At 39.7% G+C, this 13418-nt stretch overlaps 1 protein-coding gene across 1 annotated transcript in view; it reads left to right on the forward strand.

Annotated features, from left to right (window-relative positions):
* The window catches only part of ITGA4 (integrin subunit alpha 4), a 92898-nt gene that overhangs the window by 694 nt on the left and 78786 nt on the right, over positions 1-13418 (forward strand). The window contains exon 2 of the mRNA XM_025933182.2: positions 131-252. Coding sequence (XP_025788967.1) covers positions 131-252 — 122 coding nt within the window. The remainder of the gene's footprint in view (positions 1-130; positions 253-13418) is intronic.

Below are 13418 nucleotides of genomic sequence, written 5' to 3' on the forward strand. Positions count from 1 at the left end.
GTGCGCGAGGCGGTGGGCGGAGGAGGGGGGGGGGGGATCGCCCCGCTGCCAGCTGCAAGCGTGTAGAGACCAGGAGTTCAGTGGGCAGCACGGCTCACGTCTGCGTGCACGTGCACATTTCTCGCTTTAGGCTCGTAGTGGGGGCGCCCACCGCCAGCTGGCTCGCCAACGCTTCAGTGGTCAATCCTGGCGCGATTTACAGATGCAAGATCGGAGAGAATCCAGACCTGACGTGCGAACAGCTCCAGCTGGGTGAGTTGGGCCTGGGACCAGGGGCGAGTGACCCTGGGGTAGCACAAGTCGTGGAAAACTCCATGTTGCCTATTCTAGTTTAAAGTGAGTGATTTTCACCCTTCCCTCAAAACCATTCTAACCTTGGTAGTGTAAAAGTGACTGCCTTCTTTCTGCCAACATTTTTCTCCCTTTTGCTTATGAGAATGATTGCAGTACTCTGGCAAAACTCTGGAGAGGAAAGTTCCTTATGATACATTCTCTTCACCTCTCCCTCTCTCCTCCTCATGTAAGACACATTTTAAATAAGTCTCTCAGCACATTAGGGACAGGATCCAGCTAAGCCATCACTTAAGAATTGTATTTCCATCTTTGACCTATCAGCCTTGTTAAAGAAAAGGCTGAGGGACAGATCAGGGAAAGCAGTTGGAGTTGATCCCATATCCTGACATTTAGCTTAAGGACTTTCTAAAAAAGAAAATGATTTAGTTTTATTTAGAATATGAAATGTAAAAGAAGAGAACAAGGAAAAATTGGCATCTCCATTGTTAATATAATTTAAATGAGGACTAAGATGTAATTGTCAATTTTTCTCTCCCCAAACTCTCATGTTAAATGAATACATCTATTTGAAGTCATTTCTTAATGTCTCTACTTAGTTATGTGACAACTTGAAAACAAATGTGTTTTTTGAGGCACCTGGGTGTCTAGTGGGTTAAGTGGCTGACTAGCTCAGGTCATGATCTCGCTGTTCGTGAGTTCGAGTCCCAGGTGGGATCCTGTGCTGACAGCTCAGAGCCTGGAGCCTGCTTTGGATTTTGTGTCTCGCTTTCTCTCTCTGCCCCTCCCCTGCTTGCACTCTGTCTCTGTCGCTCTCAAAAATAAATAAAACCATTTAACAAACAAACAGGCAAAAACAAATGTGTTTTCATGGGGGAGGGGAGAAAGTTCACATGTCAAAGCCAAAAACAAATTTGTTTTGTAGACACATGGAGGAAAAAAGGGGAACTAATATTAATTTAGACCTATCTTGTTCCAAACACTGTTAGACACTGCTATATGTATATGTTACTTAATTTTTTTTTTCCTCAAAGCACCAGTGGGTCATGGTTGGCATTGTTCCTACTTTACACGTGAAAATTCTGTGACTCAGAGGGTTGCAAGTATTTTCTCTAAAGTTACTCGGCTAATGAGTGAAAGATGGGATCTCAGGTCAGTCCAGTCAGCTTGGTTCCAAAGCCCAAGCCCTTTCCTTTCCTGTGTGTGTCTTCAGTGCAGACAAAATTAAATGAAGAGTCCAATATGTTGTCTGCTGTACTGATATGTTCTCTGTGAATGGTGAATAAAAGGTTACAACTGGTACCTTTTTCATATTTATCTTTGCCATAAATAGACTATTGGGATAAGCTACTGCATCTTTAATCCCTTTTTCTTTTTAGAGTAGTCCTTGCTTTTTCTCCAACTGGGAAGCTGGTTTCCCTCATTTAGAATGAATTCAAAGAGAGTATGCCCATAACTCAGAGAGCATCCATAAAAGTCTAGCAGTTGTGTGCAGCATGTAGAATAAACCCTAGCCTCTCATTAATTATCTTCCATCCCCAAAAGGCAGACTAGGAAAGCCTAACACGTTCACAGACCTACCCATTTGGAATAATTCTGCAAAGCATAATTTTCATTGTATGAGACAGTTGTGGGATGAAGAATTAGCGACTGGAGGACACAGAGTTGGTCTGCCAGAGGATCCTGACAAAGTCTCAGCAAGGAGAAGTTGCATTTCTGTTGTCCTGTCACGGTTTCCTGATCCATGGCATCATAACTACTGGCTTTTAGTACCTACTTCCTGTCTGGAAGGGCACTGAATCTATTTCTAGATGTCTGTGTTTCACTGGAAAGATCACGTCATAATATTACACACAATTTGAGATTAAAATGCCCATCAAAATCGAAGAAAAACCTAAATTTGGGGGCATGTGGAGCATAGAGATTGACTATAGAAATATCCTCAGAGAAATGTATCCATGGTAGATACGGAACAAGCATGAATTAAGTGAAGATTTATTGGATGGATAAACGAACAAAGGCAAAGTGGAAGTTTGATTGTCATCAACCTGATTGATGAATAGGGGAATAATTAGAAATGATAAGTCAAATGGCATTTTTTAAAATTTATTTTTGATAGAGAGGGAGAGAGAGAGAGAACAGGGGAGGGGCAGAGAGAGAGGGAGACACAGAATCCGAAGCAAACTCCAGGCTCTGAGCTGTCAGCACAGAGCCTGACACAGGGCTTGAACTCAGGAACTGTGAGATCATGACCCGAACCAAAGTCAGACGCTTAACCAACTGAGCCACCCAGGTGCCTCACCAAATGACATTTTTAACTTTCACATTTTCAGTCAATACAAAAAGATATTGATGGAGATAAACAGCAAAAAGGAAGACAAGATTTTCAGTCAATCCATTGGTTGAAACACTTATAGCCTTGTTAATAGCTTGGCATATTTGTAAAAGAATTGACTGAAGTTGCCTCTCCTATAACATTTTAAACAATATACCTTCTGTTCCTTAAATAAGGAAATCGTGTTTCCATTCAGAACAAACTCAAGTCACTTGAAGCTGTAAAATAAGGGATTGGGGATGAAGTCTAGCAGAGAAGCACTGAAAACAATAAATTGGTCATGAAAGACATTTAAGGATTTTCAGGTTTGTGAACTATGTAATATTTTCTGTGAAGAAGTTTTAAGAAAAATTTATGTAACTATGGACACACACAGTATTCTAATTCTGTAGATTCTGAGGATTGCCTCAGTTTTCCTGTCTCAAATGTGGGTCACTATAATGTATAGAAAATGCTTAGCTCAATACCTGACATAGAACAGATATTTAAAAAGCATTAATTTATTTCTTTTAGTCTCTATTTTCTACTTAAATCTCTATCTGTATGTTATCTGTTATAGTCAGGTTGAGGGTAATAAATAGGTAATTAATAAACAAAGAAAAAAGTTACATGCATAAAGTAAGAGGTAACAGTTGAGATGAAACATGGTGAGAAATATTTTCTTGTTGACTCAACCAACAAAATCTTACAATTAAATATTGAGCTATGGTTGCCATGTCAGTAAGGTGTTTTCTTTCACTTGGAATGGCTTCACTTACTATCAAGGAAATGAAGTTGGCAGGTCTCTTAAAACGGTGCCCATCTCCTAGTAATTTCAATACTATTCACTTGGACTGGTGTTTAGGTTTCAGAATTTCAGATAAAAGTTTGAATCAGATGGACTCCTCCCTTGAAAGAGGAGATCAATACCCTCCCATTACATGCCTCCACCCCTGGATGATGTTGTCACACACTGTGGTGTATTCACTGTGGCCATAATCAGAAGTGAGCAGCAGATGCCCGTTGGTCTAAAACGTCCAGGGTGTAAGGTGTTGAGAGTAAGATACGCCTTTCAGTGAAGTGAATTCATTGTAGAAGAGGCACTTTGCATCCTGCGTGCAAACAGGCTTCCTCCACCTCCCTGCCTGCCTAAGAAGTGTCTCTCCTCTCACTTCTTCCCTCCTTCCCTCTGCCAGCCAAAGAAAGGTGGTGTCCCCATCAGGAAGGCCTGAGCCCAGATATGTTCATGAACACTTTGTGTCTGAGGAGGCCATAGTGACTTCACATGTCCAGTTGCTTTTCCACTCAGATGTTCTGTGTCTTTGCTGAGGCTTTTAAAAAATGTTTACTTATTTATTTTGAGAGAGAGTGTGTGTAGGGGAAGGTCAGAGAGAGAGAGAGAGAGAGGGCGAGAGAGAGAGACCCAAGCAGGCTCCACGCTCAGTGTGGAGCCCCATTCAGGGCTCAATTTGACTACTATGAGATCATGACCTGGGCTGAAATCAAGAGTCAGACACTTGACTGACTGAGCCACCCAGGCACTTCTTGTTCAGGCTTTTAAAATTTTTTATTTATTTTTATTTTTATTTTTTTATTAAAAAAATTTTTTTATTACATTTATTTATTTTTGAGAGACAGAGCATGAGCAGGGAAGGGGCAGAGAGAGAGGGAGACACAGAATCAGAAACAGGCTCCAGGCTCTGAGCTGTCAGCACAGAGCCCAACGCGGGGCTCGAACTCACAGACCACGAGATCATGACCTGAGCCGAAGTCGGCCGCTTAACCGACTGAGCCATCCAGGCACCCCTGTTGAGGCTTTTTTAAAGGAAACTGTGATCACAGATGACTCCAGAACTGTATGTAATCATAGACTGTCCATGGATTACCAATATTCAAAGCATTAGAATATAATAAAATACATAAATGACTTTAAAATTATACTAAACAGATTGTTTTTTTTTTGGTTATTCAGAAGATATTTCAGGTCTTTTATTACTTTGGAGTCACCACTAATAGCATTTTATGCTTGCTACACTCACACACACACACACACACACACACACATACATACACACACACACACACACACACACACACACACACACACTTATCTGGGTAATAAAAGTCTAAAGTTACACGGTTACACTGCCTGATATGGTAGCCAGTAGCCACATGTGGCTGTTGAGCATATGAAATGTAGCTAGTTTGCAGTGAGAGGTGCTGTAATATTGGATTTCAAAGACTTAGTATAAAAAAAGAATTAAAATAACTCATTAATTTTTTAGATATTAATTATATTTCAAAATAAATATTTTAATATTGATTACATATGTAAATGAGAATATTTTGGGTGTGTTAAATGAGGTATATTTTTATTTTTATTTATTTTTTTTAATGTTTATTTCTGAGAGAGAGTGTGACAGAGCGCAAGTGGGGGAGGGCCAGAGAGAGAGGGAGACACAGAATCTGAAGCAGGCTCCAGGCTCTGAGTTGTCAGCACAGAGCCTGATGTGGGACTCAAACCCACAAACCACAAGATCATGACCTGAGCTGAAGTAGGATATTTACCTGACTGAGTCACCCAGGCAACCCATAAAGGAGATTTTTTAAATTAATTTTGTTTATTTTACTTTTTAATGTAGCTACCATAGGGGCCCCTGGGTGGCTCAGTCGGTTGAGTGTCCGACTTCAGCTCAGGTCATGGTCCCGCAGTTTGGTGAGTTTGAGTCCTGCATCGGGCTCTCTGCTAACAAACAACTTGGAGCCTGGAGCCTGCTTCAAATTCTGTATCTGTCTCTCTCCCCCTCCCCTGCTCATGCTCTGCCTCTCTCTGTCGCTCAAAAATAAATAAATGTTAAAAAAAATTAGTGTGGCTACTATAGGATTGAACACTTCACATATGGCTTATATAGTAATTTCTTTTGGACAGCACTGCCCCAGAGAATTATAAATTCCCTGCATGAGAAAACACCAACTTTGTAGCAGGTGCTTCCCCAGCGTCTGTGTGTAAATGAATAGGACTTTCACTTTTCTTTCCCAGACAAGTGCTGTATAGTTACTAGACCTTTACGGTTCTTGCTTATGCCTCTCTTTTCTTTACTGGAAAGAACAGTGATCCATCGCAAGTTAGTCATCATTATTCCCCTTCAGATTTCTTTCTAGAATTTTATCACCCTAGTCAGCCTCCTGGCTCATTTTAAATAACCTGTTTGGAAGAGGTGAATTTAATTAGCATTGTGCCATTAAACTAATGATTACCTCATTCTCACTTCTGCCTGATTTGTAGGAATTATTGGCTTAACATTGAAGGGCAAACAAACCTCACACTTCAAATAATGTTGCAACTTCAAATAATGTTCTTGATAACTTTTCTTTTTTATTTGCAAACTCTTTAAATTGTAGCTTATGAAGCTGATACAGACTGGTCATTTTGAAAACTTGTCCCTGAACATAGGTTCTAATCATGCAGAAAATCAAGACAGAGAGCTTCATTAATAAACTATCATGTTAAGAAATGTAAGTTCCCTGATTTCCAGAAATTTCCCAAACTTCATCTTTAAAGAATGCTTGCCATTGAATTTGAGAGGTGAGGTTTTCTAAATGCATTTTGCTTTTTGCCTTGAGTTTACTTGGTCACCCACTAATATTCCTAATGATTAAGAATATCTCCCCTTAGCAACAGTTCTAGGGCCAGATATGGCAATCCATTGTACACATGGGTTGTTTATTCTTTCAGTCATTTACTGAGGACTGCAAAGGGGCTAGAATTTGGATGTAAGAAAGAAACACGATCCTTGCCCCCAGGCAGGTTTACAGTCTCTAGCTCAGGTTCTTATAGGAAAGTAGGCTGAGAACATCTAATCTAATTAGAAATAGAAAATAAGGTGATGGCTTCCTGAGCAATTGATGTTCAACTGGAGAACTGAGTAAAACTCGGGGGTTGGCTAGAGGAAGAGGTTTACGGGAAAGGGTGCCAGACAGAGCCAACGGTGTGTATGAAGACCTGAAGTCTTTGAGAGCATGGCATCTTTGAAATGCAAGAAATACACGTACGACTGGACTGTGGAGTATGAAGTGGATGGTAGGTTGGAGATTATTTTTAATACAACTTTGTGAGCTGTCTTTAAGGAGTATGAATTACCCACTGGTAATTGAACCTGGGGACTGACCTAATCAGATTTGTGTTTTAGACAGATACTTCTGGTTGCAGAATAGTGAATGCTTTGGAGTAAATGAGTCAAGGCTGAAGGTAGTAAGACAGTTGTAGAAAGATTTTGTTATAATTTAGGCTACCTATGATAAGTGCTTGTACTAAGGCACTGGCAGCAAGAATGGAGCAAAATAGATATTCTACTGTTATTTAAGAGACAGATTCAATAGGACTTGGTAATTATTAAATGAGAGAGATGAAAAAGGAGGTTTCCAAAGGTGTTACCCAAGGTTCCGACCTGGGCTGTTGGATGGATGATGGTGTTGGCCACAGAAGACATAGGAGTAAATATCTAGTAGTCAGTTGGATGTATGGGTCTGCTGGGCAGGAGAGGTCTGTACTGGCAATTCAGAGTTCACTGCAACTGACATAGAGATGGTAATCAAAACCATGGGAGTGAATGAGTTTAACTTGGAAACTCTAGGCTGAATAGATCAGAGGGTCCAGGATAGATCCAGAGGATTCCTACAGTTTGACAGTTGGCTTGAGCAGTGCTGCTCAACTCTAGCTGAAACTTGGATTCTCCTGCAGAGCTTTAAGAGTATCAGTTCTCATCCTAAATAAATAAAAATCTTTGTAGGTGGGTCTAGATAGGTGTGACATTGTGATTTATAGTAAGAATAATATATTTGCTTTTATTCCCTGTTTTTGGCACAGAGCTCCTAAAAGTCTTGAAATTTTCTAAGAAAGTTACAAAGGTGTCTTTTGTTAATGAGGTGGCTTTTGGACCCTACCTAAGGATGGGGGCTGGTTGCCAGTGGAGCCAAACATATGATTGGAGGGTTGGAACTTTCTGTCCTACCCCCTAATCTTCAGGATGTGGAGTGGGGTTGGAGGTTGAATCAATCACAAATGGCCAATGATTTAATCAGATATGTCTGTGTAAGGAAGCAGCCATAAAAGCCCAAAAGGACAGGGTTGGGAGAGCTTCTGGGCTAGTGAACAGAGTGGAGTACTTAGAGAAAGTACTTTCCTCATGCCTTGCCCTATGCATTTGGTTGTTCCTGAGTTATATCCTTTTATAATAAATTAGTAATCTAGTAAGTAAAATGCCTTTCTGAATTCTGTGAGGTGCTCTAGCAAATCAATCAAACCCAGGGATGGAGAATTTGGAACCTCTGAGAACCAGGTGGCCAGAAGTATAGCTGACAACCTAGACTTTCAATTGGCCTCTGAAGTGTCTGTGTGTGTATGTGTATGTGTATGTGTATTGGGAGAGGGACAGTCTTGTAGGACTAAGTCCTTAACCTGTGGGATTGGGTGCAATCTCTGGATAGATAGTGTTAGAATTGAGTTGAATTGTAGCTAGTGAATTGACCCAGCTAGTGACAGAAAATTGCTTGTTGGTGGTGTAGAAACCACTCTTCCACCCCCACCCTCTACAAAATGGAATTGAATGCAGAATCCTTCGTAGGGCATTAGGGTTTCCAAAGGTCCCCAGATGACACCAGTATTCATCCATGGTTTCGAACAACTGGAGAAGAAAAGAGGAGCCTGAGAAAATGACTAAGAAGGAAGAGCCAAAGAGGTAGCAAGGAAATCTGGTCAGTATGGCATTATGGAAGTCAAAAGGTGAGAGATCTTGAGAAGAGATGAGTGATTGGCAGTATCGAAAGTTGCCAAGAGGTCAAGCAAGGTAAGAACTTAAGAGATTTCATTGAATATAGAGAGAAACTGTTCATGAATAACCTTTTGGTTAGACCAATTTTAGTGGTGAAGCCAGACTACAGAGAGTTGAGAAGTGAGGAGCGAGAAAATATTGGTAGCAGGTGTCAACAACTTTTTTTATCTGGTTTCTTCCTTCATTGATTAAACACATTTTATTGGTTACTTATGCCAGGTACTGGGAATACAAAGTTGAGTAAGACTTTGAAGCTAACAAAGAATTCAGTTTAAATGACGAGAGACAGGTAAACGTTAGATCATTAATTATGAGAATATGCAATAAACGTGATGATGGAGACACAGTGGGGAGAGGAAATTGTTTGGGTGATGAGAGAAGGGTTCCTGGAAGAGCAGATACCTGAGTAGTTAAGCCAGTTCTGACCAGTTTTGATGAGAGTGTAGCAAAAGCTCAATAAATGTGAAATGGATGGATACATTTCTCAGATTTGGGTGATTCGTTTGCTGCACATGTGAGCATCATCCCAGGAGGTCTGGGCCAGCCTTGGTTTCCAGAGATTCTGCCTGCTCATACCAGGAAATCTAAACAATAATGGGCACTCCTGAGATAGGGAGCTTGGAACTGACCATCTTTAAAAACAGGGCTTTTTTTTTTTTAAAGATAGCTGGAAGCATCAAAAGGGACCATGGAAGTGGCCTTACAGGTGGTCAGTGATGCAGTGTGTTTGTTCTGATATCTGATGTCTGTTCTGTTAACCCCCAAGAATTGGGTGGGGGGGGGAAGGAATCTTTTTCTTGTAAATTATTTGAAATACTATAACTCACAATAAATACATTCAGAAAGAGTAAGCATGCAGACTTAGTTGTTGAATCTCTTTTATGGGAAATATTGTGTGAAATGGATTAGAGGTGCCCTTTTAACATTACACCCTATATAGATTCTTTCAACGTATACGCTACATTTGTGAAATCATTCTAGGTCTACCTCACCTGATACCATTCTTGGTTTCTTGTGAAAGCTTTCTACTATTCTTGAGCACATCACTTTGCCTACAAACCGTTGTCTCCGTAACATCTTATCCCATCCTTTAAACCTTGGACAGAGACATGTCTTCTGACATCCCTAACTCCTCATCTCAGTCTGACCCTCTACTGGATGATGCCATGGAGTTCCTGACTGACTTTTCTTTCATGTACTTCAGACCTTGCATCCTCCGGACCTCCTCCGTCCTACCGTGTAAATTCCAAAACCAAGCACAGTGATTCGATATTGACCACCTACCATTGAGTGAGGGCAGGTTTTCCTGGAGGTTTTGTTTTTGTTTTTGTTTTCTATTTTACACTTTTGTATTGTTCTTGTTTCAAAGACATTCAAAATGGTATCCGTATATTAATGATAGTCTTTCAGATGAACCCCTAAGTCCAAGAGATGAATTGCAAACCATGGAAATAGAGAATTTTCTTTCCTTATTTCCTAATATTGGAAATTAGTGTTATAATAGTAGGTTATTATAGACAGTGAATTAGTATAGGTTTATTAATGACGTCAATATTTGGATTCTTTCCCTGCTTCACAGGGGAAAGTACTAATAGCAATCATTGAAGGGTAGTATAGGGTGGCGGTTGACAGCATGGACTTGAATCCTTCCTTTCCCACTTTGAGCAAGATGCTTAATCTCCCTTTGTTTCAGTTTCTCCCTCTGTAAAATTTGGATTATGATAATAGCAATATCTGCTCATAAGGCTATAATGAAAATTAAATGAGTTCATATATGTTTGCATGTATTACAAATGTGCTTGGGTATATAGGAAGCATTTTATAAATATTAGTTGTTGTTGTAAGACAACAGTGCCTCTTTAAATTATGCTCACCAAATGTATCAGTTGTGGTACACTTTTCTGCTGTAGTTAGTAAAAAATAAAAATAAAAATAAAACTTGTTTAGGTTTTCTGTAGGAATTTGAAGACGTTTGGGCCTAAAGTCCCTGGAGGAGAACCCGAACCTAGAATTAAGCTCATAAGTGACCTGGTTTTCTAGAACTTTGAGGTCTAGTGATGACTCAGGATCAACCCAGATTTATAAAATTGCAACCCTAAAACTTGGCTCTTCTGCTTGGGGACATCCACCTCTTTCTGAATACAATAAAGTAAAATAAATAAAATTATAAAGTAAAAAAGGGCTATTAAATAAAATGAAACAGAAGACTCAAATAGCAGACTTTTTCAGCCCTATGGTTATATCAGCCCTGTCTCACCTAAACTGAGTGTGATGATCAGTCATTGTCAGATATGGACCAGGAAGCCTGAGAATATGGCGTGTAAATACGTGTTTTCCCCGAAAGAAAATACTTTGAGACTGCTTTCTAATTTTGGTGTTTATTTTGATATCTTGCCTCTTGTTTGCTTATTTTTATATCTTGACTCCAGACAAGCTGGAGGAAATGGTCTTGGAAGTTCAGTACTCTCACGTCCCATATCATCTCTAAAACCTGGATATTTTCCTTTTCATGACTCAAAATTATTGTTATTGCTACTGAGTTCATAAACATCACTGTTATCTTTTAGAAGCATCATCACCACATCTTATTTGGTGTGTGGGAAAAGTACATAGTTTAATATAGTAAAAATAATGGATTTAATAGTAATTATAATTTGATAAGAAAAACTTAAAGGGGCCACTTGGCTTAAGGAGCAGAAGGCCGCTGATCAAATCTCACAGCACTGTGAGCGCCCTCTGCTGGTGAAGTCCAAATCAATGTAATGTGGGGGGATGTTGGGGAACAGAAGCATTTCCCATTTAATGAACACCTACTAGGTACCAGGCAGTCTTGTATCTGTTAAGAGTAAATTTTATATAATCCTCATAACCCTCCAATGGTATATTTTATACTCTTCATATTTGAATTGAATTTTTCAGTTTAATCCCATATGTTTTTCTGATATTCTGAATTTAGGTAGAGGAAATAGTTATGTGATTAATTTTACTCGATAACTATTGCTTCTACAAATAAAGATATGCTGAAGAAATGACTCTTTATACAACAGAGAAGAGAACAATGTTCATCCATTCTTCAGGATTATTTAAGAAAAATTTGAAAAATACAGGACTCATCTTTCAATGGAAAAGAACTTCAACTTAAAAAAAAAGTAATTGGTGGGGGAAGGGCTTTCAATATTTTTCTGAAACTTAAAATTAACATCACATTTTGGAAAGGTCAGATAAATGTGTATGTTGTTGTAGTATGGAGAATGTCAGACTGAGTGCTTCCCCTAACGGGGAAGCCACAGCAGTGTGACGCAGGCAGATAAACCAACCATGTCATTGCATGCAGAAGTCCCAGGCTCTCTCACTCACAAAGTATTTCACCCAAGTTCTCAACAAGTTATAGAAAGAAGAACTTGGGGTCTGATCTTTCCCCTTGGGCCTTCTTCAGTGGAAATGCCAACATACTGAGAACTGATCCAAATTGAGGAAAAGGGCGGGATGAGATAGGGACTAAGTCAGTGACATTTTTCTTGAGCACCAGACAGTTGACTCAGCACTCTATGGGCAGGTTTGTGGTATTTTACACATTTGAAGCTGAAACAAAAGATTTAGAAAGTGAAATTGATCTCAGTTAATTCACGCCTCTGAAATATTTGTATATGCCATAGAGTAGTGTGAAATAACAGAGGTCTTCGATTTCTGACAAGTTTTTGACTTTTGTATTCTAATCTTTTTCATTTATCAGCCCCATGGATTCAAGGAAGTTACCTTCCTTCTTTAAGATTCAATTTGCTCATCTGTAAAATGGGATTGATAACGTAGTCCTCTGCTGCTCCCGTGAAAATTAAATGAGTGAAATGTGAATGATAAGGCCTGAACGCGATGTGCCATAAATATTTTATGGAGGAGGATATATGAAAGGACATACATGCAGCTTAAACATGGTTAGCTTAATCCTTAAAGTAATAATAATGTCAACGTCAACTATCATTTGCGTGCTTCCTCTGCTAGGCTCTGACGCAAGCACTTCCTGGATATCTCATTTACTCCCCCAAATCCTCACAGAAACCCTCTGAGATAGGCATCTCCTGGAGGCCCCAGCTGATTCTCAGCCTTCAATCATCCTATTCCCAGAGCACACATTGTAAAGCTCTTCAAACCTGTAAATGTGGTTTCCCTTCAGACCATCTGTTACTGTCTTAATACTTAAGGGAGTTAATATTTCAGAGGAGAGACAGAGTAGTGAAGGAAGAAGACCTCTCCAAAGCTTAAATCCCTGAGAGTTTGGTGAAAATTTTGTAGGCATATCATCATTCAAGATTTGACGGTAAAAGGTATTACCTCCCTCAGCAGATACGTATTTCACTCCTGCCTACTGTCCATAAGGTCCTGTTCTGTGGGAATGTTGCAGTCAACAAAATAGCCAACCTGCCTTCATGAGGTGACATTCAAGATTGAATATCTAGTCTTCCATGGTCTGTCATACTTTGGCACTTGAGCGATGATGTGAAAACTGGTGATACAAGTAACAACAAATACAGGGATGGTGATGAATGTACTTAACTGGCTTTGTACTAACAACCTTTATATTCATCTAACAAATTTAACTGCTCGTTCACATTTACACACATGTGGATTTACTGATAGAATATCAGCAGATGGCGGGGGTGGTGGTTCCTGGGGGGCTCAGTGGGTCTAACTCTTGATTTCGGCTCGGGTCGTGATCTCCCGTGCATGGGTCCAAGCTCTGAGTCGGGCTCTGTGCTGATAGTGGAGAACCTGCTTGGGATTCTTTCTCGGCCCCTCCCCTGCTCTTTCTATCTTAAAAATATATAAATAAACATTTTTTAAAAACCCAAATCAGCAGATAGAAATAAAAAAATTGAAGTAACAAGCACACTTCTTGTATGTTCCTTCACAAATGAAAATTAATGGAAAAAGCAAAACTAGCCTAATTTTTCGAATAAAGGATATGGTTTTGTGTGGTTTCGTGT

Source organism: Puma concolor, chromosome C1, assembly GCF_028749965.1.
Source record: "Puma concolor isolate L17-30 chromosome C1, mPumCon1.1.hap2, whole genome shotgun sequence".
Lineage (NCBI taxonomy): Eukaryota > Metazoa > Chordata > Mammalia > Carnivora > Felidae > Puma > Puma concolor.